This window comes from Perissodus microlepis, chromosome 18, assembly GCF_051167445.1.
Source record: "Perissodus microlepis isolate ML-2025 ecotype Zambia chromosome 18, ASM5116744v1, whole genome shotgun sequence".
NCBI lineage: Eukaryota > Metazoa > Chordata > Actinopteri > Cichliformes > Cichlidae > Perissodus > Perissodus microlepis.
Window position 1 is genome coordinate 1,438,292 of NC_140478.1, and position 27,037 is coordinate 1,465,328.

Consider the following 27,037-nt stretch of genomic DNA (forward strand, 5'->3'; position numbering starts at 1 on the left):
GTACCATGTGTTACTACCTGATGTGCCATCTGCTTCCTCTGCATCACCATCTTTAAAGACATTAATCATGAACTTGATGTAGTCTTCCTTGTACTTTGGGTTCTTATCCATTTTTCCTTTTAAACGTTTCAAGCGAAACATTGCAAGCTGCTTGTTATTTGGAAGCTGTGGGCGTTCTCTAAAAGGCAGAGGCATTTCTAAATGGCCTTCCTCATTGTAGTGAATGTTCTCATTCAGCATCTCTAGAAACTGAATGTCCTCTTGAGATACACTCCCTTCTTTATGGTTTGTGTCCAGAAAGTCATTTTCAAGTGCTTTAATCACAGAAGCAGGTGTGACAGATGGCAGCTCCTTTACTGTGACACGATGACAGATCCCTGCAGCTTCCATCGAACTTTTCCATGGCTTAATGGCTCCCACGATACTCCACCCTAAATCTGTTTTTATTGCATAGGGATCATAATCGTTTCCTGGTATGACTTCCCTTGGTTTTAAAGCTCTTGCACAGTCGTAACCAATGAGAAGAGCTATAGGACAGTCCAAGAGATCTGGCATTTCATTTGCAATGCTGAGTAGATGGGGCCACTTTTTTGCTGTCTCTCGAGTTGGAATACTGTGTTTCTCCAATGGAATGTACTCTTGAGTGTAAGTTGGTGGCAAGTCAATGTACTTTTCTGAGTTGTACCCTCTTACCCTCAGTCCATCCACTCTTTGACTAGGTACAATCGAACACCTGTCAGTCATTGTTGTCAGCTTTAGCTTCACTGGTTCCCTGCTTGCCTGTATCTTTTCACAAATATCTTGGTCAATAAATGTGTTGCTGCTTTGGGTGTCTAGCAGAGCATAAACCAATGTCTCTTGATTCTTCGCTGATGAAGAAAGCCACACTGGAACGATCATTGAAGTGCAATCATTGTTGCCTACTCTCACACTGCACGATACGGTGGCTGCATTCTCCTCTTCTGATGGTGGTTCAGGTTCGTCTCCCAGTGGAGGATCTTCATGGAGAGGAGAAGGATGGCTTCGTCTGCAGACATTACATGTTGCTCTCTGTCGACAGTTTTTGGAAATGTGGCCGACTCGCAGACAAGCAAAGCACATATTGTTGTCCCTAATAAACTGTTTCTTTTCTTCAAGCGGCATTGCTGTAAACTTTGCACATTTATAGATAAAATGATTTTGCTTGCAGCAGATACATTGAAGTTGCCGTTTGTTCTGATTTGAGGAAGGGTTGGGTTTTGATTTTCTGTTGCTCTGAACTGTAGTTGTGTTCTTCACATCTTTAGACCCATTTGCTGATGTCACCAGGACACTGGCCTTCAGACGTTTTTGTTCTTTCTCAGGTTTTTCAAATGTGTTTTTTAAGGCAAACAGAGAAGAAACTGGATTACATGCTATACGCGCCTCTTCAGCCACAAAGTCTGCAAATTCTGCAAACCCTGGATATGCCCTTTCTTCATCCAGTAATTTTGTGACAAAACGATTCCAGCGGGTTGTGGCCCAGTCAGGAAGTTTCAGCAATATTTTTTGATTTTCTTCACAATCATCTAAAACCTTGAGGCCTTGGACGTGGGGCATTGCATTCTTACAAGAAATGAGGAAATCACTAAACTCTCTTAATTTAAGTGACTCCTTTGGACCAATCTTTGGCCAACTGCTTAGTTTTCCCCTAAAGGCTCTTTGAACTACAAATGGGTGTCCATAGCGTTTGTTCAGAGCATCCCAAGCTTGCTTGTAAGCTTCCTCGTCACTTCGATAAAATGTCCCTTCTAAAACACAGAGAGCTTCTCCACCAATGTACTTCTTCAAGTAGAACAGCTTATGCGCTGAATCTGCGCAGCTAGTCTCGATAAGCGCCTTAAAGCAAGTGCTCCACTCAACAAATTTCAGTGGGTCTCCTGTAAATGTAAACGGCTCTGGTACTGGAAGTCTAGACATTACTAAGGACTCTTTTAATGCCTGCACCAGAGAGAGCTCACTTTCTTTTGGCACCACTTGAGTATCATAGTGAGGGGCGTGAACACTTTGTGAGGTCCGTATGAATTTACCTTCAGAGTGAGGAGGTGCAGTGCTCTGAGGAACTTGGGTGCCTGGGGGACTGCTAAGTGGTTTAGGAAGCTGACTGAAAGACAAAGTACTCCTTACTTCACAATTTCTTATTTCAGCATTCATTTTTGATTCCTCTTCAGCATATACATTGTATTCTGCCTGAATGACCTCAAGATCTCTTTGATTTTCCAACATTTTCAATTGCTCTTGTTGAGCTAATATCTCCTTTCTCCGGGCAGATATTTCCATTTCTCTGTTTATTTCAGCTTGCTTCGATGCCAGTCGTGCTGCTGCCTCTGCTTTCCTTGCAGATACATGACTTCCTTGCTGACTATGGCTGTGCTGGCTATTTCTTCCAGCTCTAGACACAGTTGAGCCATAAATTGATTCTGCACCTTCTCTTTGGAGTAACTGAAGGAGTGATTCTTTTACAGCTCCTGCATCAAACTCTTTGTCAACATCTGCGTAACGTCTTTTCAGAAGTATCATCATCTCAGCAGAAACTGAAGTACAGCTATCCATCTTTCTTCTCATATCTTGAGATGGTGTAGTCAGTGCACGTAAAGCCACATAATCTTGCTGTAGGCCTAACTCACATTTTTCTACTGACTTGATCATTTCAGCTAATTCTGCTTTAGAACATTCTTCTTTAAGTTTGGACCTAGTGAGCTGAATTTCTGCCTTAAAGTTTAAATATGTTGACATAAACTTTCTTTCTTTGCTTGTTATCTCTGTCTGTTTAAACTCACGCATTTTTTCTGTTAGTTGCCTTTGACGGTCTGTCCGTCTCACCTCTGCATCAGGTTTAGATGATGGCTGAGGCAGCCCTATTTTGTGTATTTCAAGGTCTCCATGAATTTCTCCTATGCGTGCTTCAACTTCTTCTCTTTCTGCATCTTTAAGTTCAGTTTCTAATTTCTTTTCTAACTGTGCCTTTTCATCTTCTAAGGCTATAAGTATTTGCTCAAGGATATGAGTTTCTTGTGTACTCTGCTCCATTACAATGTTTTGAACCAACAACTTAGAACAATAAAAGGAAACTTACCCAGAGTACACTACCTTAAATATCAAACAGCACAGTAATAAACTTTCAATAAATGAACAAATGTACAATATCTACACCATACAATTTTCTTTTTGGCTTTTTCTTAGATCTCTTTATGCAGTTCAAACGTTTCGCTGATGTAAGAACTCACAGTCTACTCTTCCACGTGGGCTGCCGTCTTGGAAGAATGGCGTGCAGGGCTCTGGCTGCTCGCTCCAAAACAGGCCACGTTTTTCACTGTAACTGCTCCTGAAGGTTTTTCATGTTCGAAGTAGAATAAAGGGCCATGCTCCAACTGATGTTCAGCCAGTATTTTAATCTTCTTTTCACCAGCAAACACCGTGAAAAACTATGGTGAAATGATCAATGAAAATACGGATATTACATCAGCAGAAGAAAAATTACAACTCAAATAAAACATACACACAAAGTAAATGCACCAACATACCGTGTGCGCCTTTCTACTGAACATTCATGAGCAATTGTAGTCCATATCTTCTATATTTCCACCTTTTACACAAGCCAGCATTCTCTTTCTGGCTCGAGCCTTCAGTCTCTGGTGACATGTGCGCTTAATTGAGCATCACCCCAAAGCATGCGCACCACAGAGCGCCACACTCAGGCCCACCAGTAGGTGGCGACAACACAACATGAATCCAGATTAAACACCAAATTTTGAACATTGCAATCACATAATAATTACATTTCAATGCGACGGCTACACACATACTCCGGCTAGAACACTCAGATCTGCCACTCAACTACTTCTGACCCAACCCAGATCTCGGCTGAAGTCCCGGGGTGACCGTGCGTTTGCTCTGGCTGCCCCGGTACTGTGGAATACCCTTCCTCTCGACCTCCGCGCATCTGATTCCATTGCACTGTTCAAATCACGATTAAAAACCCACTTATTCAATCTTGCCTTCCCCTCTAGTTAATATTTCTTTTATGATTTTATATCATGCACTTTTATGCTCATTTAAATTCTTGTTTGCTCTGTACCTGTTGCTTTCCTATGTATCAGTGACAGTTATCTGCTTGCATACTTAGTACTTGCTTTGGTCCTATTTCTATTATCCTCCTCCTATTCTCTATCTTACTTGTTAAGCACCTTGGCATACCCTTGGTTTTTAAGCGTGCTTTATAAATAAAGTTTATTATCACTTCTGATGTTTCCTCTACATTTCACCTTTAAAAACGATTTACTTTGCCTTGTTTTGTATCATTCTTTTCAGCACAACCTCACGTGTCTGAATTTACAGTTATGTTTTCATTTTGACAGACTGTATTAACACAATTGATCTAAAATCAGATAAAAAACATAAAATCAGAGTAGAAAAAGTTAAATTTTTTACTGTAACAACCACAAACATGTTTATTGAATCATATTTCATAAGTTTAAATGCAAATATAAATAGTCAATTTTAAAATCCTATGCACAAGTTTTGGAAACAACAAAGTTATTAGCAGCCATTTACCTTTTACCCTTTTTTTTATAACCATTTCAAACTATTTACATAACAATCAGCTGTTCTGCATTCAATAAGATGCAACACAAATTATTTGTGCCACTCCAAATATTTCTGTCCACAATAAAGGAGAACATCACTGCCTGATACCTGCAGGTCTGACAGCAGCAGGTGTATCACTCCTCCTGTTTCTACCTGGAGACAGCAGTCGCCTCATTGTTCTGACACACAACACAAAACTATCCACAGCACTACACACTAACTACACAAGACAACACATTAACTACACACTCCAAACACGCTAAACATCACAAATCTCTCACATCTCAAAACGCTCTCTCTCTCTCTCTCTCTCGCCGTCACTCCTAAAATTTCCCCCTCTTCCTAAACATCCAAATGTCATGTTGCCATATCAGTTCTGATTGGTCGACATGGTGCATTTTTCCACCAACACGAAAGGGGTGGGGTGTTTTGTTTTGTTTTTTGCTCATAAGCAGAGAGTGCTTGCTGCGCTGTCCTTAGACAGCAAACGTGATGAAACTATTCAGGAAAAACACACGTATATATTGTTTATCATGACTCTGGGTTTACATGGCCTAGTTTAAAAACTGGTATATATCACCTTGTTGCTTTGTCATTTTAAAGTGGTCATGTGATTGGGTTACCCTGACTACTTTATTCTTCCTCAGTCAAACAGCAGCACTCATGCGATTGTTTTGCCCCCTGAGCTCCAGGTGTTGTGCCAAAAAGTGATCGTCTACCAGAAAGTGTTTACCGCCCGTGGGAGCGTGTGCAGGTGCTTAAAGCTGTAGTGCCCAGATTACTTACAGCTACTTCCATGCAACTGATGTAAGGTGCGGTAAGCTGAACACAGCTTCAACCATTTGTTTGTTGAAAAATAGTAACGCGACCACACCGCATTTTCCTGTTAGTAACGGTAACGGCGTTGTAACGCTAGGAATAGTAATTAGTTAGATTACTTGTTACTGAAAAAAATAACACTGTTAGTAACGCCGTTATTTGTAACGCCTTTATTCACATCACTGGTTGCTGATCACCTTTTCAGACGCACAATGTTGAAGACGCACATACTGTGGTCTTCTTGTCAGGTAATCAACAATCCAGGACACCAGAGAAGCATCCACCTGCATCGCTGTTAGCTTATCACCCAGGAGGGTCGGCCTGATGGTGCTGAATTCACTGGAAACTTCAAAAACATGACCCTCAGTAATCTGGTCCAGATGGGTGTAGGCATGATTGAGCAGATAGATGATGGCATCCTCAGCTCCAAGATGTGGTTGGTAAGCAAATTGAAGGGGATCCTGATGTGGTCTGACTATGGGTCCGAGCTGGTCCAGGATGTCTTTCCAGGGTCTTCATGATGTGGGATGTCTGTGCCACAGAACTGTAATCCTGGGGGCCACTGGGACATGGGGTCTTTGGTACAGGGACGAGGCATAATGTCTTCCACAGCACTGGGACCCTCTGCAGACTCAGACTCAGCATGAACAGTTTATGAAAGACTCCACAAAGCTGGGGGGCACAGGTCTTGAGGACGCGGGGACTCACTCCGTCTGGTCCGGTAGACTTACCTGAGTGGAGTCTCCTCATTTGTCTTTGAACCTTGTCATGAGTGAAAGTGACAGGTGGGGGAGGGGTGGCAGGACTTTTACAGGATTCAAGGGTGCAATGTGGGGAGAGAGAGAGAGAGTGGTGTGGCTGTGGACTGCAGGCTGACTACAGGTCAGTCTGCACGGGGGTGAGCATTCACTGCAGTGTCGAAGCTGTTGAAAAACACATTCAACTTATTAACTCTGTCCTCAACACCCCCAGCTCCTCTGCTGATGGATGACCTGAATCCACTGATTGTCTTCATGCCACTCCACACCACTCTCTCTTTTGCTGGAGTTTCCACTCCAGGGGAAGAGAGAGGTTATTCTCCTGTAATTGTCCTTAGCCTCTCTGATCTTGCCCTTCAATAACACCTAAATCATTCTCGCCTCCTCTTTATTGCCCACTCTGAAGGCCTTCTTCTTGTCATTCAGAGGAGCTTTGATGTCACTCACCCACAGCTTGTTTTTTGAGTAACAATGGACAGTCTGAGTTGGGACAATGGAGTCGGTGCAGAAGGCTATGTAGTCACTGATACACTCAGTAAGCCCACTGATGGGAAGAGGAAGGCACAATACAGTAAGGCACACATTAGAGGACAGGTTGCAAAGTGCTTGAAAGTAGCGCAGTAGACTTAGTCTGAACACAGAGTCTCTGTATTCACCTGTGCTCTTGGAGTCATTCAAATGTGTTTGTTGTTACAGAATTATATTCACTTGAATGTTTTGTTTTGGGGTTTTTGCCAACTTTCCAACCCTGTAGATATTCTGGCTCAAAAATGTAACAGACAGGAACATTTGATGAAAGTCTGATATGCATGTTTGTGCCCAGACACGTGTTGAGTGATTAAGTTTACCATTAATGTGCACTGGAGGAGGAGAAAGGAGCAGCAAAACAGTACGATAGATAACAGTAAATAGAAAACGTAGCAGGAAAAAGGAAAAAAATAGGAGTTTGTTATGGGGAGCAGGCGTTTGTGTCTTTCCAGCATTTCCAGTGAAAATTGATCCTCCCAGTTCATTTCTTTTGTTTTTTGTTAGTTTTTTTTCGCTAGTTCTTTGTTATTGAGCTCAGACAGTAAGTAAAGTCTATTTAATAAGTGCTTTTCATAGACAGGCAGTCTGCACAGAAAGGGTAACATAAACAGAATGTTAAGTAACAAAATCAACAATATAAACAATACAAAAGGTTACATGTACATAAAAATGTCAAATTAAAAAAACAGTAGATACAGTGGAAAGTTATTTGGTTTGGATTCTGCAGTCCCACAGAAGATTAGGTCATCTCAAAGTGATTATAAATCTGATATTGTTTCTCATATATCTCTGAATGTGGTTGAATCCAAACAATTTTTAATATTCTGATTTTCCTTGTGGAATCCCGACAGCATTAGATCAATGAAAATAAGTATAGCACAGACCTCGGAGAAACCGCTGTCTGGGTTAATTCAAGTCCAGTGACCAAGAGCATGAACAGGTTTGCAATTGCTTAGTGTTGCATTTTTTGTTCAGGAAAACATAGCTGCTGAAACAAAACAGGACAGACGATTAACAAGCCCCTTAAATTAACAAGTGTTCATTGTCAGCCTCTTATTAAGCCTAAATCTTATTAAGCCTAAATCAAACAGAGTTTCTGTCTGATTTAGTTCTCAGCTCAGATAAAATAATTATTGTGGGTGATTTTAACATCCATGTAGATGCTAAAAATGACAGCCTCAACATGGCATTTAATCTGTTATTAGACTCAATTGGCTTCTGTCAAAACGTGAAAGAACCCACCCACCACTTTAATCACACTCTAGATCTTGTTTTAACATATGGCAAAGAAACTGAACATTTAACAGTGTTTCCTGAAAACCCTCTCCTGTCTGATCAGGAAATGATCAGACAGGAGAGGTAATCTCAAAGTGTAATCAAAGGTAATCAAAGGTAATCAAAGGTTTACATTTACAATAATTGATTACACTGGACAGGGAACGGGCAGCACGGTGACACGGTGGTTAGCACTGTTGCCTCACGGCAAGAAGGTCCTGAGTTCAATTCCACCATCAGGCCGGGGTCTTCCTGTGTTGAGTTTGCATGGTTTGCCCGGGTACTCCAGCTTCCTCCCAAAGATGTGCACTTGCGGATAGGGTTAATTGAAAAATCTAAATTGTATGCGGGAGTGAATGTGAGTGCGAATAGTTGTCTGTCCCTGTGTGTTAGCCCTGCAACAAGCGACCTGTCCAGGGTGTACTCTGCCCTGAAAAGGATCAGCGGAAGCGGATGGATGGATTACACAGCAGTGGGGAGTAGAGTTCATCACAGTAGATGTCTTTCTGAAAGCGCTGTAACTAAGTTTAAGAATATAATCCACCCACTGTTGTCATCTTCAATGCCCTGTACCAACACAGAGCAGAGCAGCTATCTGAACGCTACTCCAACAGAGGTTGATCATCTTGTTAATAATTTTACCTCCTCACTACGTACGACTCTGGATAGTCTGGAATGAGTTAAACTGCAGGAATGTCTTAAAGACATAAAGACCTGGATGGCCGCTAACTTTCTGCTTCTTAATTCAGATAAAACTGAGGTTATTGTACTCGGCCCTGAAAATCTTAGAAATATGGTATCTAAGCAGATTCTTCCTCTGGATGGCATTACCTTGGCCTCCAGTAACGCTGTGAGGAACCTTGGAGTCATTTTTGACCAGGACATGTCCTTCAACGCACATATTAAACAAATACGTAAGACTGCTTTCTTCCATTTGTGCAACATCTCTAAATTAGAAATATCCTGTCTCAGAGTGACGCTGAAAAACTAGTTCATGCATTTATTACTTCCAGGCTGGACTACTGTAATTCATTATTATCAGGAAGTCCTAAAAACTCCCTGAAAAGCCTTCAGCTAATCCAAAATGCTGCAGCAAGAGTCCTGACAGGGACTAGAAAGAGAGAGCAGATTTCTCCTGTTTTGGCTTCCCTTCATTGGCTTCCTGTTAAATCCAGAATTCAAAATCCTGCTCCTCACATACAAGGTAAGTAAGTAAGTAAGTAAAGTTTATTTATTAAGCGCTTTTCACAGACAGGCAGTCACAAAGCGCTGTACACAAATATTAAAATAAACAATACAATCAATAGACATTATACACAATGTAAAGGATCAAATGTAAAGAATGTAAAGAATATAAAATACATAGATCAGCAAAAGGCTTGTTTGAACAGAAAAGTTTTTAACTGCTTTTTAAAAGAATCCACAGAGTCAAGAAAACGTAATTGTAGTGATAAACTATTCCACAGCCTTGGTGCAACAGACTGAAAGGCTCCGCCCCTTTTGTCTTCAGTCGTGTACGGGGAACAACCAACAGACTCTGAGTCTGTGAGCGGAGACGGCGAGCAGCAGAGTATTTTATAAGAAGCTGGGATAAATAATCTGGGGCCATTTGGTGCTCTGTATGTTAAAACATGAATTTTAAAGCGAATTCTAAACTCTATTGGGAGCCAATGTAAAGTTTCAGTTTTCAGGCCCCTCTTCTGTGGAACCAGCTTCCAGTTTGGATTCAGGAGACAGACACTATCTCTACTTTTAAGATTAGGCTTCAAACTTTCCTTTTTGCTAAAGCATATAGTTAGGGCTGGACCAGGTGACCCTGAATCCTCCCTTAGTTATGCTGCAATAGGTGTAGAACAGCAGTCCCCAATCCCTGGGCCACGGACTGGTACCGGTCTGTGAGTCGTTTGGTAGGAGGCCGCAAGAGTTGAGGCTCAGGGGTGAAATTTATGGGTTTCAGGGTTTTCAATCATTTTTTTATCATTATTGTTTTTGTCTTTTTTATCGTTAACTCTGTTTCTCTGAGTCTTTTCCCATGTGTTATGAATAAATACTTTTTTTGGGTACTGGCACTAGTTTTATTTTGTTGTATTTGTCTGCGACACTGGTCCATGGCACAAAAAAGGTTTGGGACCGCTGGTGTAGCCTGCTGCGGGATACCCAAGACGTGTTGTGTTTAAACATCACACTGCACTGAATCATACTTATTAATCTCTGTCTCTCTTCCACAGCATGTCTTTATCCTGTCTTCCTTCTCTCACCCCAACCAATCACAGCAGATGGCCCCGCCCCTCCCTGAGCCTGGTTCTGTCGGAGGTTTCTTCCTGTTAAAAGGGAGTTTTTCCTTCCCACTGTCGCCAAAGTGCTTGCTCATAGGGGGTCTGTATGTATTATTATTTGCCAAAATTGTAGGGTCATCTGTACAATATAAAGCACCTTGAGGCGACTGCTGTTGTAATTTGGTGCTGTATAAATAAAATAAAATTGAGTTGAATCACATGTGCTTAATTTTTGTATGTATATATGAAAGAGAGAAAGTCTGAAAGTGCTACTTTGCTTCTGTGTGTGTGTTTTCTGTTTGTGGTAGCTGAACTGTAACAACTATGTTTTCCAGAAGATGGCGCTGTTTGACAGAGCATGAATATGGGAGTTCACTGAGATGACTTTGGATACACAACAGGTAAAATGAAGCATAGTGTTGCTGCTTTATCGCACATGTTTGAGTTTATAAATGCAAATTGTTTACCGACTTTTATTCTGAAATAACCTGGGACAACACTTTATTTTTGCAACAGTTTTGTTTTAAACGAGATAGCAAAGAGTTAATTGGCCTTGAACAATCAAGACATCACAGTCACATTGATGTGTGTGACTGTACTAGTAATACAGTCACACACATCAATCATTTTCAATGAAGAAGGAGGAACATGAAGTTAGCATTCAAGTAGTTCAGGACCAAAGTTCTGTGAAAAATGTATTCCAAAGTCAGTGCTTTAGGAATTAAAAGGGAAAGTAGCAGCCAGGTGCCGAATGATAATTAAATAGACTTGATTCATGTATCCTCTGCAAGTGTGACCACCTTTACAAAAGCAGACTTTCTTGCTGGTCTGGTGCATTCAGGTATGTGTTTTCAATGCAGTGCCAGATTTTCTCCAGGAGTGGACATCCTAGAAAGTTTACCCCAAGTTCAGATCAAGCAATGCTTAGAAAAAAATACATAAAAAAGAAGGGGGGGACAGCTAAATCTCAGACTCTACGGGTTTTAGTTACCATGATAAATGTGCAGAGTTATGACAGTGCAATCAGAAAAACACTGAATAAGTATGGCTTGCTTGGAAGTGTTGTGAGAAGAAAGCCTCATCTTTTGAAAAAGAACATGACAGCACAGCTTACATTTCTCTAAAGTTGCATGTGGAGAAACAGCAACCACTTCTGGGACAATGTCATTTGGATGGATGAATCCAAAGTGATTTGGTCATAGTTTGGTCATAATGCACAGCACCACACTTGGAGCACATTAACTTAAACACGTCATAGCATCTCTCAAGCATGGTGGTGGAGGGGTGATCATTTGGTTTGATTTACTGTCACAGGGCTTGGGCACCTTCTTATTTAGTTGAGTATGAATTCTATTTGGACAAAAGTATCCATGAATGTGAGGCCTGTCTGACAGCTGAAGATTGGGCCAACGGGACAATGATCCCAAGAAAACCAGCTTATCTCAACCAGATTAGCTGAAAAATAATCATGGTGTCACAATGGCCCAGTCAAAGTCCATACCTCAACCTAACTGAAGTGTTGTTGCAGGACCTTGAAAAGCTGTGCATAAAGGAATGCCCCCCAGACTACAATGTACTGAAAAATACTTAAAATTCCTCAACAACAGTGTGAAAGATGAAGTCAGACAGCAAACAATTACTTCAAGTTATTGCTGGTTCTACAAGTTACTGAGTCATGGAATGTAATAGTTTGTCACAGTACTCTATTTAGTCACGTGAGAAACTCCAGGTCCACAAACACATGCATCTATCCATCCATTTGAGTAGCTTCTCAGCTCCCTCTGAGCAGAAGAATGCAGAGCACTACATCAGCTCAAGATTATCATCTATATTAACTGTATGCTTAAGGTTCTGTATGATCAGTGTTCATTTGTAATTTTACTGCAGCCTTTGTTACTTACCAGGATTTCATGCTTTCGTGTTAGCCCTTTACTAGATCACAAACTATCTGAACCATGTGGCACAAAAATAAAACTGAGGAATGAAAACGAATACTGTTTTTGACTTGGGAAGAAACAAAATACGATATTTAGGGAATATGCTGCCTTTTGTTTCACATTGTTTATAGCTTAAGTTATGTTACTAAAATTATATGTAACTAGACTTTAATAATGTAACGATGTACAACTTGAAAACTATGAAGGCATTCCTGAATGTTTATGAATATTGAAGCGTCCCAATTAATTTTACCTCATGTAATCAGATTCGACCCACGCAACAGGTTGTGGTATTATTTTGAAAAGTCAAACAGGAAGCAAAGTACTATTTGATCACTGACAGCTTAGAACTGAATGACTTGTGAGAGACGAGTGGGGGAGTTTCCAGTACGCGGTATGGAAGCGGCTGTGGCAGCAGTGGCGATTGCTTCCCATCCTTCCACGTCCCTCTTTCAAATACCGGCACACCGCTGCCAATGAGTCCCGCTGCCGGTACACGCTGCTCCTTCATATCTCCGCCTAGAACTCCTATTCTGACCTGGACTACACTGTCAGTCTTACATCACTTTTAACAGCAATTGGCAAAATCGGAACGTCACTGCAAGCTACAGAGTAACACTTACCCTCAAGTTCTGAATGACGGGCGGTCGATTCGACTTTGATGATGGGGGGACCTACTGCGGAGGGTGGGAGGATGGCAAAGCCCACGGCCACGGTGTGTGCACCGGACCCAAGGGCCAGGGCGAGTACTCTGGCTCCTGGTCGAACGGTTTCGAGGTAGTTGGCGTCTACACCTGGCCCAGTGGGAACACGTATCAGGGTTACTGGGCGCAGGGGAAGAGACACGGGCTCGGGATTGAAACCAAAGGGAGGTGGATTTACCGAGGAGAGTGGACTCATGGGTTAAAGGGCCGTTACGGAGTCAGGCAAAGCGTAAACACGCCGGCCAGGTACGAGGGTACCTGGAGTAACGGCCTGCAGGACGGGTATGGCGTGGAGACGTATGGTGATGGAGGTAAGATAAAACAGTGCACAGGTGTTGACTGTTCTTCAACCAAACTCCCAGAATAACAAAAGCACCCTTTTCTTCTGTACAGTAGTTTATCTTACACACTATGATAACGAATTAGTGTGTGTGTGTGTGTGTGTGTGTGTGTGTGTGTGTGATGTGACAGCACACTCTGGAAATCCCCACCTGGCCTGATCAAAGATACACCAACCAGCCCTCACGTTAAACATAAAAAAACAACTAAAATGCTAATATTTAATTGTTTATGTGGCCATAATGTGTCCTCTGTGATAGAACTACTCAGATGCATGTAAAACAGAAATGGCCCATGTGTCCCTGAGCCCATCATGGATGTTTTGTGACTGCTCTGAAAATGGGGATTTTAAATGGTGGCACCCAAATCAAAGGGCGATTAAAGGATTGCAAGGGGACATCAGGTCACACATAATGTTTTTGTCACCATCAACTAAAATGCTTGTGCTTACTAGTGATGTTCCTAGCCACTAATTTCTTCGTTGACTAACCTACCAGTGTAAAACTAAGGAACACTCAGTGAGTTAAATGTGAAAGCTGTTTAATAGAATATGTCAAAAACTAATAACAAAGCCGTTTTAAATCATTGATCACGTTCTTCAATAATGAATCATGCCGGTTAACTATGTGGCACCTACACCGTGCCTTATCAACGTTACATGTTATATTTCTGTGAAGGTTCTCAGTCATCCAGGTCATCGTAGTCTAAGGAGCTTGGAGAGAAAAGCATCTGGACTTCTTTAAGTTGCTTGAAGACGTTAGGGGGTCCATTGTCCCTCCCACAGGGCTTATATCTGAGACTCTCCACCATTTGACCCTAGATCTGAAGAAGCTTCTCGGATGAGAGGTGAAATGTCTTCAAGCAACTTAAAGAAGTCCAGATGCTTTTCTTTCCAAGCTCCTTAGGTTACATGTTATACTCCAGACAACGAAGAAGAAAAACACTTAAAACAAACAGATGTTAAATATGAAAACATGTTACTACAAAAGATGCTCACGTATTACTAAAATATGACAAATTAACCACTGAAAAACTCATGAATTGTGACGGAAAAGTGTGCCATGCATTATGAATGATGGACGATGTTTGAAAATCCATGACAACTGTTTTGCTAAAAATCAAAAATAACAACGCAATAAATCATTCAGCCATTTTCTTCTGCTTATCTGAAGAAAATTATCCCTATACCACACCTTCTCATTTAATGGTTTTTTTTTACTTTCATGTCTATTTACATTGTAGATTCTCACTGAAGGCTTCAAAACTGTGAATGAACACATATAGATTTATGTAGTAAACAAAAACCTGCCAAACCCCCCCCCCCATGGGTCTCCGGTGCTGGCCCCACAGCTGGCCTCCTGAACTGCTCTACCGTCACCCTGTGGCCAGATGGACTACCAAGACTGTCATTTGTTCTTTGGCCCCTATGCTTCCTGGTTTTATTTATGTTTAAACCCTGTCACCTACCCCTGTGTCTTCTGGTTCCTAGTGTTCCAGGTTTCTACTGCTGAGTCCCAATTTAGGTTTCTAGTAGGGGTGGGTTTTGATTATCGATTTATCGATTAAAATCACTTCTAGCTTGGATATCGATTCATTAAAATCCTGAATCGATTTTTTTAATATAAATTTATTTTACCCGAAATGCCAGAATCTCAGGTTAAACCTCACAAATTTTCAACAACCACCAAACAGCTAATGAGAGCAGGTACACGGATTCTGCACTAAGATGACACGGTCGGGGCTGGAAGCCGACAGCTCGCTGATTCTGATGTTTCGTGGGTGCGCTTTGTGTTCACGTGCTAGATTCTAGAGCTGCAGGCTTTATCTCTCTCCAGCCAAAATTGACTGAACCAGCAAAAGAAGTTTATCCAAACTACGCTTCACATTTGATAAACATCGTCATGAATTCCCTCTGACTTTTCCTGTTTTGCTTCCACCACAATAAAATCACACTTCATGCACAGCTCTCTCTCTCTCTCTCTCTCTCTGTACTTCAAGAACAGTTTCCCGTCTAAAAATCTGTTTTCTGCATTATTCGCTTGCTTATTACGCACAAGTCTACAGTTGTTTACAGCGCTGTTGGCCGCTGTTTTTTTTCCTTTTACTTACTTCCAACAAGAAAGCCTCATTTCTGCTGCTCAACACTGAACAAATTTAAACTTTTTAAAATTGGAAAAACTCTCAACTGTGTCTCTAATAAAACCTCTGTAACTTTGCTCTGCTTCACTTCAGCAGCATCAGGTAATGTTCATATGTTGATTAATGGTTTTCTTTCGTTTTTGATCTACTGCTGAATATTTTTATAAAATCCCAGGCCAGGAAAATCACCTTCATGTTTTTCTGTTTTATCCTCAGTTACTTTGACACAAAGGCATCTGCTGTGATGCTCACACCTTTGGTAAAGTCTCGCAAGTGTCAGTTTTCTTTTTATAGATATAAAAATATGGAAATGTACTGATGCATGATCTGAATTATACTATTTCTGACTGTCTGAGGCAAAATTTCCCCAAATTGAATCGAATCGTGGATCGAATCGATTCGGGACCTTGTGAAACGGAATCGATTCAAGAAATCAGTGACGATACCCAGCCCTAGTTTCTAGTCACCCTTGCATTATTTAGTCTACCAGCCTAAATACATGGCTTGGCTTCTGTTTCATGACTATTTACATTGTAGATTCTCACTGAAATTATGTAGTAAACAAAAGTGTGAAACAACTCAAAACACGTTTTATATTTTAGATCCTTCCTAACAGCCGCCCTTTTCTTTGATTCCTGCTTTGCTCACTCTTGGCGTTCTCTCCATGAGCTTCATGAGGTCGTCACCTGAAATGGTTTCCAACAGTCTTGAAGGAGTTCAGAGATGCTGAGCACTTGTTGGTCCTTTGCCTTCACTCTGCGCTCCATCTCATCCCAAACCATCTCCATTGGGTTTATGTCAGGTGACTGTGGAGGCCAGACCATCTGGTGCAGCACTCCATCACTCTCCTTCTTGGTCAAACAGCCCTCACACAGCCTGCAGGTGTGTTTGGGGTCATTGTCCTGTTGAACAATACATGATGGGATGTTGCTGCAGGATGCTGTGGTAGCCATGCTGGGTCAGTGTGCCTTCAGTTTAAATAAATCTCCAACAGTGTCACCAGTAAAGACCCCCACACCAGCAAACCATCAACTCCATGCTTCACGGTGGGAACCATGCATGTAGAGACCATCCACACACAAAGTGGAACCAAAGGTCTCAGATTTGGACTCATCAGACCAAAGCACAGATGGTCTAATGTCCACTCCTTGTGTTTCTTGGCCCAAACAAATCTCTTCTTGTTGCTTTTCCTTAGTCGTGGTTTCTTAGCAGCTATTTGACCATAAAGGCCTGATTCCCACAGTCTGCTCTGAACATGCAGAGATGTGTCTGCTACTGGAGCTCTGTGTGACATTTATCTGGGCTCTAATCTGAGCTGCTGTTAACTTGTGATTTCTGAGGCTGGTGACTCGGATGATTGTATCCTCAGCAGCAGAGGGACTCCTGGTCTTCCTTTCCTGGGGCGTCCTCATGTCAGACAGTTTCATCGTAGTCTTGATGGTTTTTCTGACTGCACTTGGGGACACATTCAAAGTTTCCGACTGACTGACCTTCAGTTCTTAAAGTAATGATGGGCTGTTATTTCTCTTTATTAATAATAATAATAATGGATTGGATTTATATAGCACTTTTCAAGGCACTCAAAGCGCTTTACAATTCCATTATTCATTCACTCTCACATTCACACACTGGTGGAGGCAGCTACAGTTGTAGCCACAGCTGCCCTGGGGCAGACTGACAGAAGCGAGGCTGCCATATCGCGCCATCGGCCCCTCTGGCCAATGGTGCGATATGGCCTTTACTTAGCTGATTGGTTCTTGCCATAATATGAACTCTAACAGCTGTCAAATAGGGCTGTCAGCTGTGCACCAACTTGACTTCTGCACAACACAGATGATGGTCCCAACACCACCAATGAACCCTGACAGGCACACCTGTGAGGTGAAACCATTTCAGGTGACGACATCATGAAGCTCACTGAGAGAAGGCCGAGGGTTTGCAGTAGGGTGGCTTCTTTCTTGAATCGAAATTATAAAACATATTTCGAGTTATTTATCTTTTCTTTTTTTGCTACATAATTCCATATATGTTGCTTGATATATTTGATGTAATTAGTATATATGTACATATGTACATATATTGTGCATATATAATGTATATGTGTGTGTAATCATCACAGCTGCACAGAAAGATTAAATTGATTAAGTGCTTGCTGCAATCTTGGTGTTGCTGTTTAATGCTAATGCTCTGTGTTAAACCTGATAAAATTAAAAAGCTTGATTTTTGTGTCCACTTCTGACACCATCATGCCACAAAACGAGAGTTGGAAATCCATTAATGTTGTTGCTTAATTTTATTGCTTGAATGGGCATTGGTGATAAATCGCCTACATATGCAACTGAAATCAAATCAGTATAATTTGTCAGCTCAATTTGTAATTCTTATATGGCACTTTGATATTTCAGAAAGCCTTCTGCTTCTAGATTATGATAGTTTTTTTCTGTAAAGCGGATGTAGGTGGTATTATGAATATAATGAAAGACTGGCTGAATAGCGCTAAATGACAGAAATCATAACAGTTTTACAGTTATGTATACAGTTATTCATAGATCTTACAGAAACCAGTCTAGTCTGGTGTTTTCAGTCGGACTCTGGAGGCTTATGCCTCATTGCAAAGTAGCTGCTTGGAGTTATGTTTGGCCATCCAACAGACTTCTCAGTGTCTCAAGTTACTTCAGTCTTTTAAAATAGAACATCCTGACATTCTACAGCTGAAAGTACCAGTGCCACAGCTCTCCTAATCAGGCTACAAAGCTAACAGTTTTTTCACTTAATGTCAGACACTGGTCGTAGAATCGCAAAAACTCCCAGCTGTCAAAATCTTTTCTTAGACTCAAACATGTTAAGAGACACATACAGTTATTTGTCTCCAGTTGCGCTTATTGTTCATTTTTTGACTTCAAGACAAGCTCCAAAGATTGCACAGGTGCACAGGGTGTAGGATTTGGAAACTGAGCAGAGGATTGAAAATCAGCATGTATTGGAACTCATAGACAGTTAATACATGCAGCACAATAGCACACTATACTCGGTAAATGCAGGGCAGCACAGTGGTTAACTTTTTTCTTTATTATGATTGTAAAGAAATCTAAAATGGAATTAGGTTGCACTTAACAATGAACATAAAAATATGTTATAATATAAATATATTTCTTTCATTCACTCCTCGGACCACCACGACCTGGGTGACTGTGAACCTACACAAACAGTCAGTTTAGTTATTGTTTGCAAACTGTGTAGTTTTGTTTTATTAGATTTTTAATTGACTTGAACATTTTCTTTGTGCTTCACCTTTGTTTTTTTCTGGAGAAGACTTTTTCAAGAATACAGATTGGTGTGTGTTTTTTCTTTTTTGGTTCAGTTTTTTTCTGTTTTGCCACCATCATTCAAAGCAAAGGTTAACAAACAAAGTGGAAGCGACTGGCAACAACAGCAACTCAGCCATAAAGTGTTAGGTCACATGAAAGCTGTTCTACCTGCAGAGGGTGGGCCGACATCCTATTAAATCATCTGGATTAAGAATGGGTTGTCGCTCAGGTTCATATGTGTGTGAAGGCCAACAAGGAAATTCTTCTGCAGAATATAGTGTAGATTAGGGAATTTAAATTGATGTCCAATACTGATAAATTGTTGCATCCTAAATGTTATGGGGCCATTTGCCTTCAGATGGAGCACTGTTGTTTAAAAACATAAATCTGCTAATTTAGACATGAACACTATTAGAATGAAAGAGCAATTTAGCTTTCTCTGAAGGGTGGATGGGCTGTCCCTCAGCGACACAGTGAGGAGTTCAGTCATTCGGGAGAGGTTCAGAGTGGAGCCCGTACTCCTCCACACCCAAACGATCCAGCTAAGGCTGTCGCCTCGTGGCCACGGTGTTTCAGCCGGGCATGCCAGTTGGACCCAGAACACACTGAAGAGATTGCATCAATCAACTGACCTGGGAAAGGCTCAGGATTTCCTCGGATAAGCTGAAGGAGGTGGGTGAGAGGGAGGCCTGAACTTTCCTCCTTCGGCTGCTTCCCAGCAGCCTGACATCAGATAAGTGGAAGAAAACCCTGAATGATTTATTGATCTGTTATTTCAGATTTTAACTTTTACTGAAGTGGTTTTAATGAAGTTTCGTACATCATTCATAAAGCATGGCTCAATGTGCTACACCTTTTACTTGCTGTTCAGTTTTTTGGATGTTGATTTGTCATATTTTAGTAATATGTGAACGTCTTTTGTAGCAACATGTTTTCATTTACATGTTTATCACATCATATTCAGTTTAAGTGTTTTTCTTCTTCTTTGTCTGGAGTATAACCTGTAATATTGATGATGCGTGATGCTGCACAGTTAAGCGACTGGAAAAATGTGATTAATGGTTTCAAATGCCTTACAGTCTTTGACATTGTCCACTAAACAGTTGTCAAATTTAACTTGATGTCTGAGTGTTTCTTAGTTTTAGACTACTCAGCTAGTCTCATTTTTCCCCTCATTCAGTCAACTAAGAAATTTGTTTCCAGGAACATCCCCAGTTTATATACTGTTAATACTCACACCCACACCCCAGAAATCTCTATCACCATTTGCCCCAGTGATTCTGAACTTAAAATAAAGCTTAACATAGAGATACACAAATTTCTAATTGACTGTTGCATTAATAAAACCATCCATTTCAAATATTTTTGTTATTTCCCAAAAATTTGGATATTTTTATTGTCTTGTGGGTGAAAAAATATTTTCATTTCGGAGTAAAAAGAGACCTACAATACAACCATGTGTTTGAATAAAAACTCAACAACATTAAGCCCAGCACCCAGTTTTAAACATCGCTAACACAACAGCTGTACTGATGATGACGCTGGCACAGTTTAATGTGGAGCCATTAGTGACACGGCGAGCTCAAGTTCAGTAAAAAAACACAACATGTTTCTAGCGTCCAAGACAGCAGCACTGTTTCTGTAATCACCATTAAAACCTTTACTGTGAAAAAGCTGTTGGCCGTCTTTCATCATAGCAACCATCAACAAACTCGGACATGAAGACTTTGTAGCTGCTCAATCCACCACCGTTTGTTTTACACAGCGAAAAATCTTCCAAGAAAAAGAGTAAAGGTACATTTTTTTTTCATGCCTTAGTTATTTCACTTTGACTAAGATTATTTATATATTTTTTGCATTTAAGAAAACATGACATTTTAGCACGGCACATAAATACAATCACAGGGGTTTTGTTTTGTTAGTAGATGTTTTTTGCAGTTAAACTTTAAAATGTTGTAATTTCTAAAATGGAAACTAGTGAGCAGTTCATTTTGAAAAACGCGTGTTTTTTCTCTTTTGAATATTCATTACTATTCATTAATAAGACAAAAGTATTTATTATCCGTGGTATTTTACTTGATTAAGTCATGGAATAATCGATAGATTACTTGATTACTAAAGATGACAATATTTGTGGTTATAAATAGGCAGTCTTGTTGTTAAGTGATGACTTATCAACTCAGATAAGTCTGAGCTCAGTCTGGGGTGAGTTCTTTTTTTCTCCTCGTCTTTCCCCATGTTGTGCATTTTCCATTGTTTTTCGGTTCCAGGTCGCTGCTCGTGCGGCTGACCGGCCAGCTACCTAGCCTGACCGGTCTCTCCAATGTGATGTTTGTGTATTGTATGTACGGTCGGCAAGGTCAGTCTCGTAATTGCCCCTTGGGAATAAATAAAGTCTTCTGAATCTGAATCTGAATCTGAATTTTCAGGTCCAAGCCTCTGCTGTGCTAACTGAGGCATTGTGATTAACTTTTTGTTATGGTTTGTCATGAGGAATCACACGCAGGACTCCGAGATAGGAAGCTTCACAAGCAATTTATTTACACAGTTCACCGAATGTATATACAAATGTGCAGAAATATTGCTATGTATAAAAGTGGGGGGACAGGGCTCCAGGGAAACAGACTCTCGCTCCTCTTTCAATAATCCACAAACACAATCAGGTTAGAGAGACCAGGTTACACTTGTGACACATGGAAGACATTGTGAATCCGCGTATTCCGGGGCAGTCTTAGATGGACAGAAACAGGGTTAATCAGGGTGTCAATTTCAAACGGGCAGATGAAGGTGGGAGATAGTTTTTTGATTCAGACCTGAGTAGGATGAACCTGGCAGACAGCCAAACCTTCTGTGCGGGCGCGTAAGGTGGTGCCGGGGTCCAGTGACAGTCCGCCAAGCGCTCGGCCGTGCAGAGAAGGGCGGCTTGGGTGGCTCTCCTGGCGCGCCGACACCTCTGGAGATGCTGCTGGAAAGAGGGCACAAAGTGCTCACCTTCAACGGCAGGAAACAGAGGTGGTTGGTAGCCTAGGGACGCCTCGAAGGGAGACACTCCGGTGGCAGGGGAGGTGAGGCTGTTGTGAGCGTACTCGATCCATGGGAGTTGTTCGTCTGGTTGGTGGATGTCAAGCATTGGAGCGCCGCTTCGAGCTCCTGATTGGCCCACTCCGTTTGGCCATTTGTCTGCGGATGGAAACTGGAAGAGAGACTGACCTGAGCTCTGACGACGTTACAGAATTCCTTCCAGACGCGCAACGTAAACTGTGGGCCCCTGTCTGAAACGATGTCCGTGGGGATTCCATGGAGGTGTAAAACGTGGTCAGTCAGGAGCTGGGTGGTCTCTAGAGCAGAGGGGAGCTTGGAGAGGGCGACAAAATGAGCAGCTTTAGAAAAGCGATCGATGATTGTGAGAATGACTGAGTTACCTGATGAAGGTGGCTGAACGGTGATGAAGTGGATAGCAATGTGCGACCAGGGGCGGCTTGGCGTAGGCAGTGGTTGGAGTAGGCCAGAAGATGGCTGATGGACGTTGTTGTTTTGGGCACAAATTGGACAAGTGGCAATGCATTCACAGACATCTTTGGCAAGAGAGGGCCACCAGGCGAAGCGCTGAAGGAAGGTAATGGTGCGGTGAACCCCAGGGTGACAGGTGAGCCCAGTGTAGCACTCGTGACCTAACAGAGGTCACGAGTTCTACAAAGAGTAAACCTGGAGGGCCCATTCCGGGGCCCAGTTCTGTTCAACGACCCTTCCTAATGGCAGATTTGATCTCCCAGGTCAGGGTCCCAATAACACACGTGAGAGGGAGAATGGGGGAGTCCTGAGCTGTATCTTCCGAGGCAGTGAATTGGTGTGAGAGAGCGCCGGGTTTGACGTTATGAGAGCCAGGTCTGTAGGTGATCGTGAACTGGAATCTGGTGAAAAACAGGGCCCACCTGGCTTGCCTGGCATTTGGCCGTTTAGCTGACCGAATATACTCCAAATTCTTGTGGTCCGTCCACACCACGAATGGCTGGGCAGCGTTCTCCAGCCAGTGACGCCACTCCTCCAGGGCGAGCTTGATGGCTAGCAGTTCTTGGTCTCCCACGTCATAATTTCCTTCTGCGGGGGAGAGACGGCGAGAGAAGTAAGCACAAGGGTGAAGCTTACCACTTTGTTGCTGGGAGAGCACGGCCCCCACTCCGGCGTCCGAAGCGTCCACCTCCACGACAAACTGTAGACTGAGATCTGGTTGGAAAAGGATGTGCGCCGAGGCGAAACGTTGCTTCAGATGAGAGAAGGCTCATCCCAGCAGACAGGAACCTTGGGTGAGTTGAGACGAGTTAGTGGCAAAGCAAGCTTACTGTAGTCACGAATGAAACGAAGGTAAAAGTTAGCAAAACCCAGAAAACTTTGGAGCTGCTTGCGGTTAGAAGGGGTTGGCCAGTTAATGACGGCTTTAACCTTAGCTGGGTCGGCTCTGAGGTTACCTTGCTCAATGATGTAGCCCAGAAAGGAAACTGTAGTTACGTGGAACTCACACTTCTCTTCCTTAACAAAGAGATGGTTCACAAGGAGATGTTGTAAGACCTGTCTGACATGGCGTTCGTGTTCGGTGACGGAGCGTGAGAAGATGAGGATATCATCCAGGTAAAAAAGACAAAGTGTCACGACCTGCGGGATCGGCAAGGCGCTGATCAGCATCTCTCCACTCCTAGCCCCCCTTCTCTTCTCTTTTTCCTCTCTCTCTCCCTCTCCCCTGTTTTGCCGGGGCGGAACTCATGGCGGGTTCACGCCCTCGGTCCACGCCTTCCCGGATCGTGCACACCTGGGCCTCATCAGACCAGCTGGTATATTAGAAGGAGGAGATCAGCTGTTCAACGCTGGATTGTTGTGAAGACTCTAGTCAGTACACGTCGAGCCCAAGTTTCCCACGCTTCCGTCTCAGAAAGTTAACGTGTGTCTCTCTGTTCTAGATTCCCCGGACCCGTCCCCGTGTTTCCCCGTGTGGAGTGTGTAAGGAGTGACTGGTCACTAGCGGAGAGAGGTTGGCGTGAGCGCGTGTGTGATTCCCTTGTTTTCCCTGGAGCCCTGGAACCCTGCCTCTCACATCTTGTATATAGCACTGTCCTCGCACTGTCTGTAAATACACTTGGTGAAGATCTTGTAAATAAACCGTCTCTGTTAAAACACACTCCGGAGTCCTGCGAGTGGATCCTCAGAGCAACCCGTGACACAAAGTGGTTGATGAAGTCCCGGAGCACGTCGTTTACCAGAGCCTGAAAAACAGCTGGAGCATTGGTGAGACCAAACGGCATTACAAGATATTAAAATGGCCAAGATGGGTGTTAAAGGCCGTTTTCCACTCATCCCCCTCCCTTTTCCTGAACAGGATATTCACATTTCGCAGGTCTAACTTAGTGAAGATTGTGGCCCCCTGGAGACGCTCAAAAGCGGAATTCAACAGCGGGAGAGGATATTTGTTTTTAACCGTAATGTTGTTGAGGCCTCGATAATCAATGCAGGGCCATAGACTCTTGTCTTTCTTGGTCACAAAAAAGAAGCCAGTGGCTACTGGGGAAGATGAGGGGCGAATTAAACCTGCAGCAAGTGACTCGTTAATGTACTTTTCCATGCTTTCACGTTCAGGCTGTGAAAGGCTGTATAAACGGCTGGTAGGGAGCGGTGCGCCCGGGAGAAGGTCAATCCCGCAATCGTACGGCTGGTAAGGAGGCAGCGAGCGCGCTCTATCTTTGCAAAAAAACCCAGTTTGAGGTCACTCCTCCCCCCACCCCAGGTTACTGTCCTTTCTCCAATCAAGGACTCGGTTATGTTGACGCAGCCAGGGGTAGCCTAAGACTAGCGGTGTGAGGGGGGCTTTGAAAACTGCAAGGTTTCAGAATGATTTCCAGAAAGGGTTAAAGAAACGGGCTCTGTAATGTGGGTGATGTCTGGGAGACGCTGACCACTAAGGGCTGTAACTTGAAGAGAGTGTGGTAGTGTTTCAGTGCTTAGTTTTAGCTTATGCGCCAGCGAAGCGTCAATAAAGTTCTGTTTGCCCCAGAGTCAATCAGAGCCCTTAGAGAATGAGTCTTGAGTTGCACAGTTAATTTTGCTGCAATCATGAGACGTGGAGGAGACCGTGAACAGGAGACCTCATCCACCCGTTCTCTCCTCTCTACTGGCGGGCGGTCTTTTGGCCGAGCCGGACAAGCGTTGGTGATATGGCCTTTGCAACCGCAGTAAAAACACTCACCGGCCCTCCACCGTCAATGTCGCTCCTCAGGCATTAGTCTGGAGCGCCCCAATTGCATGGGTTGTTCACCCTCTTCCATACTGTCTGACACCTGATTGCCTCCGCCACTGGTCACGCCTCCGCCCAGCGCCATTTCCGTGTGTCCCAGATGCCTCTGGGTAATGTAGTTTCCGGTTCCCCGGCGCGCTCTTAAATGCTTGTCTACCTTCACACACAGTGTAATCACATCAGAGAGAGTCAAAGGTAAATCCCTCATTACCAGTTCATTTTTCAGTTCATCACAAACATTATTCAATGGGGTACTTATCAATGTCGACTGCCCCCACCCGGTCTCTTCAGCCAAAGTCCAAAACTCGACTGAGTACTCCGCTATACTCCGTCTCCCCTGCTTTAAGTTCAACAATCAAAGAGCAGCCGCCTCAGCCCCGGTGCCTCTTTCAAAACTACTTTTAAATTTAACGAGAAAGTCCTGGTAAGTGATCTCGGGGTCAGTTCTTAGCATGGCTTGTGCCCAGTTCAATACCTGCCTGTAACAGCTGAACAATATAGGCAATTCTGGCCCCATCAGTCTCATATGTCTTCTGTAACTGTCTGAATTGTAATGTGATCTGGGTCAAAAATCCTGCACACTTATGAAACTCACCCGAGTAAGACTCCATAGCGGGTAAAGATTGCTCCGGGGGTTCTGGGGGAGCCGGTGCGGAAGAGGTAGATGGTACGGGCGCCAGAGTTTCGGAAGCCGGTAACTGTGGAGAGACATGCAGAGGAGGTGTGGATGGGCGTTGAGCGAGGGCTTGGGTGAGCGTGGCCAGTTGCTGGTTAGTGTGCTGTAGCATTTGTTTGTGGCGTTCCAGAATTGCTTCCGGGGTGAGGACAGGCTGCAGGGTGGGGGTTGAGTCTGCTGAGTCCATGGTTGGCTGAATCGTTACTGTTACGGTTTGTCGTGAGGACTCACACGCAAGACTCAGAGATAGGAAGCTTCACAAGCAATTTATTTACACAGTTCACTGAATGTATATACAAATGTGCAGAAATAGTGCTATGTACAAAAGTGGGGGGACGGGGCTCCAGGGAAATCCAGGGAAACAGACTCTCGCTCCTCTTCCATTAATCCACACACATGATCAGGCTCTCTTTCTCCAACTATCACCACACGGGAAACAGGGAAAAGGTCAAGGGAGTCTGTACACAGGGAAATGTTTGTTAGTTCAATGCTCAGAAACAAAAAGGGGAAACTTAGCTGGCAACTTGTCGACACTAACGCGAGTCAAACACAACGATCCAGCGAAGAACAGCAGTCATCGCCTGGCTTAAATACTGGTTGCGTTAATGAACCTCAGGTGCTTCCTCCTCTGAGGGGCGTGGGCCGAGGGCAAGAACCCGCAATGAGTTCCACCCCGGAGAGAGAGAGAGAGAGAGAAACAGTTGATCAGCGCCCTGCTGATCCCCCAGGCCGTGACCTTTTATTGAGATCAAACCAACCCTCTTCTTACATCTTCCCTGTGCTACTGTGATTATATTAGCAAAACCACTGCTCTGTAGCTAGCCACCAGCCACCATCATTACAGTCCATCAGCTAGCTTAACTTCATTAACTGTCTAGTCAGTGTGTTTCCTGCCATTAATTAATTCTTCGATCTTAAATATGATCAACCTATCTCTAATAATCGGCTATGTACCACAGGCCTTCAAGCTGGCTGTAGTTAAACCTTTACTCAAAAAGCATCTCTAGACCCAGCAGTCTTAGCTAATTATAGGCCAATCTCCAACCTTCCTTTCATATCAAAAATCCTTGAAAGAGTAGTTGTCAAACAGCTAACAGATCATCTGCAGAGGAATGGTTTATTTGAAGAGTTTCAGTCAGGTTTCAGAGCTCATCACAGCACAGAAACAGCTTTAGTGAAGGTTACAAATGATCTTCTTATGGCCTCTGACAGTGGACTCATCTCTGTGCTTGTCCTGCTAGACCTCAGTGCAGCGTTCGATACTGTCGACCATAATATCCTATTAGAGCGATTAGAACATGCTGTAGGTATTACAGGTACTGCGCTGCAGTGGTTTGTATCATATCTATCTAATAGACTCCAATTTGTGCATGTAAATGGAGAGTCCTCTTCA

The 27,037-nt window shown here is 43.0% G+C and overlaps 1 protein-coding gene across 2 annotated transcripts in view; it reads left to right on the top strand.

Annotated features, from left to right (window-relative positions):
- Positions 1-12,558: 12,558 nt before the first annotated feature.
- LOC146366453 (junctophilin-1-like) overlaps positions 12,559-27,037 on the top strand; it is a 45,358-nt gene continuing 30,879 nt past the window's right edge. For both annotated transcript variants that reach the window (XM_084912124.1, XM_084912125.1), the window contains exon 1: positions 12,559-13,213. In XM_084912124.1, coding sequence (XP_084768250.1) covers positions 12,835-13,213 — 379 coding nt within the window. In that variant the 5' untranslated portion in view covers positions 12,559-12,834. The remainder of the gene's footprint in view (positions 13,214-27,037) is intronic.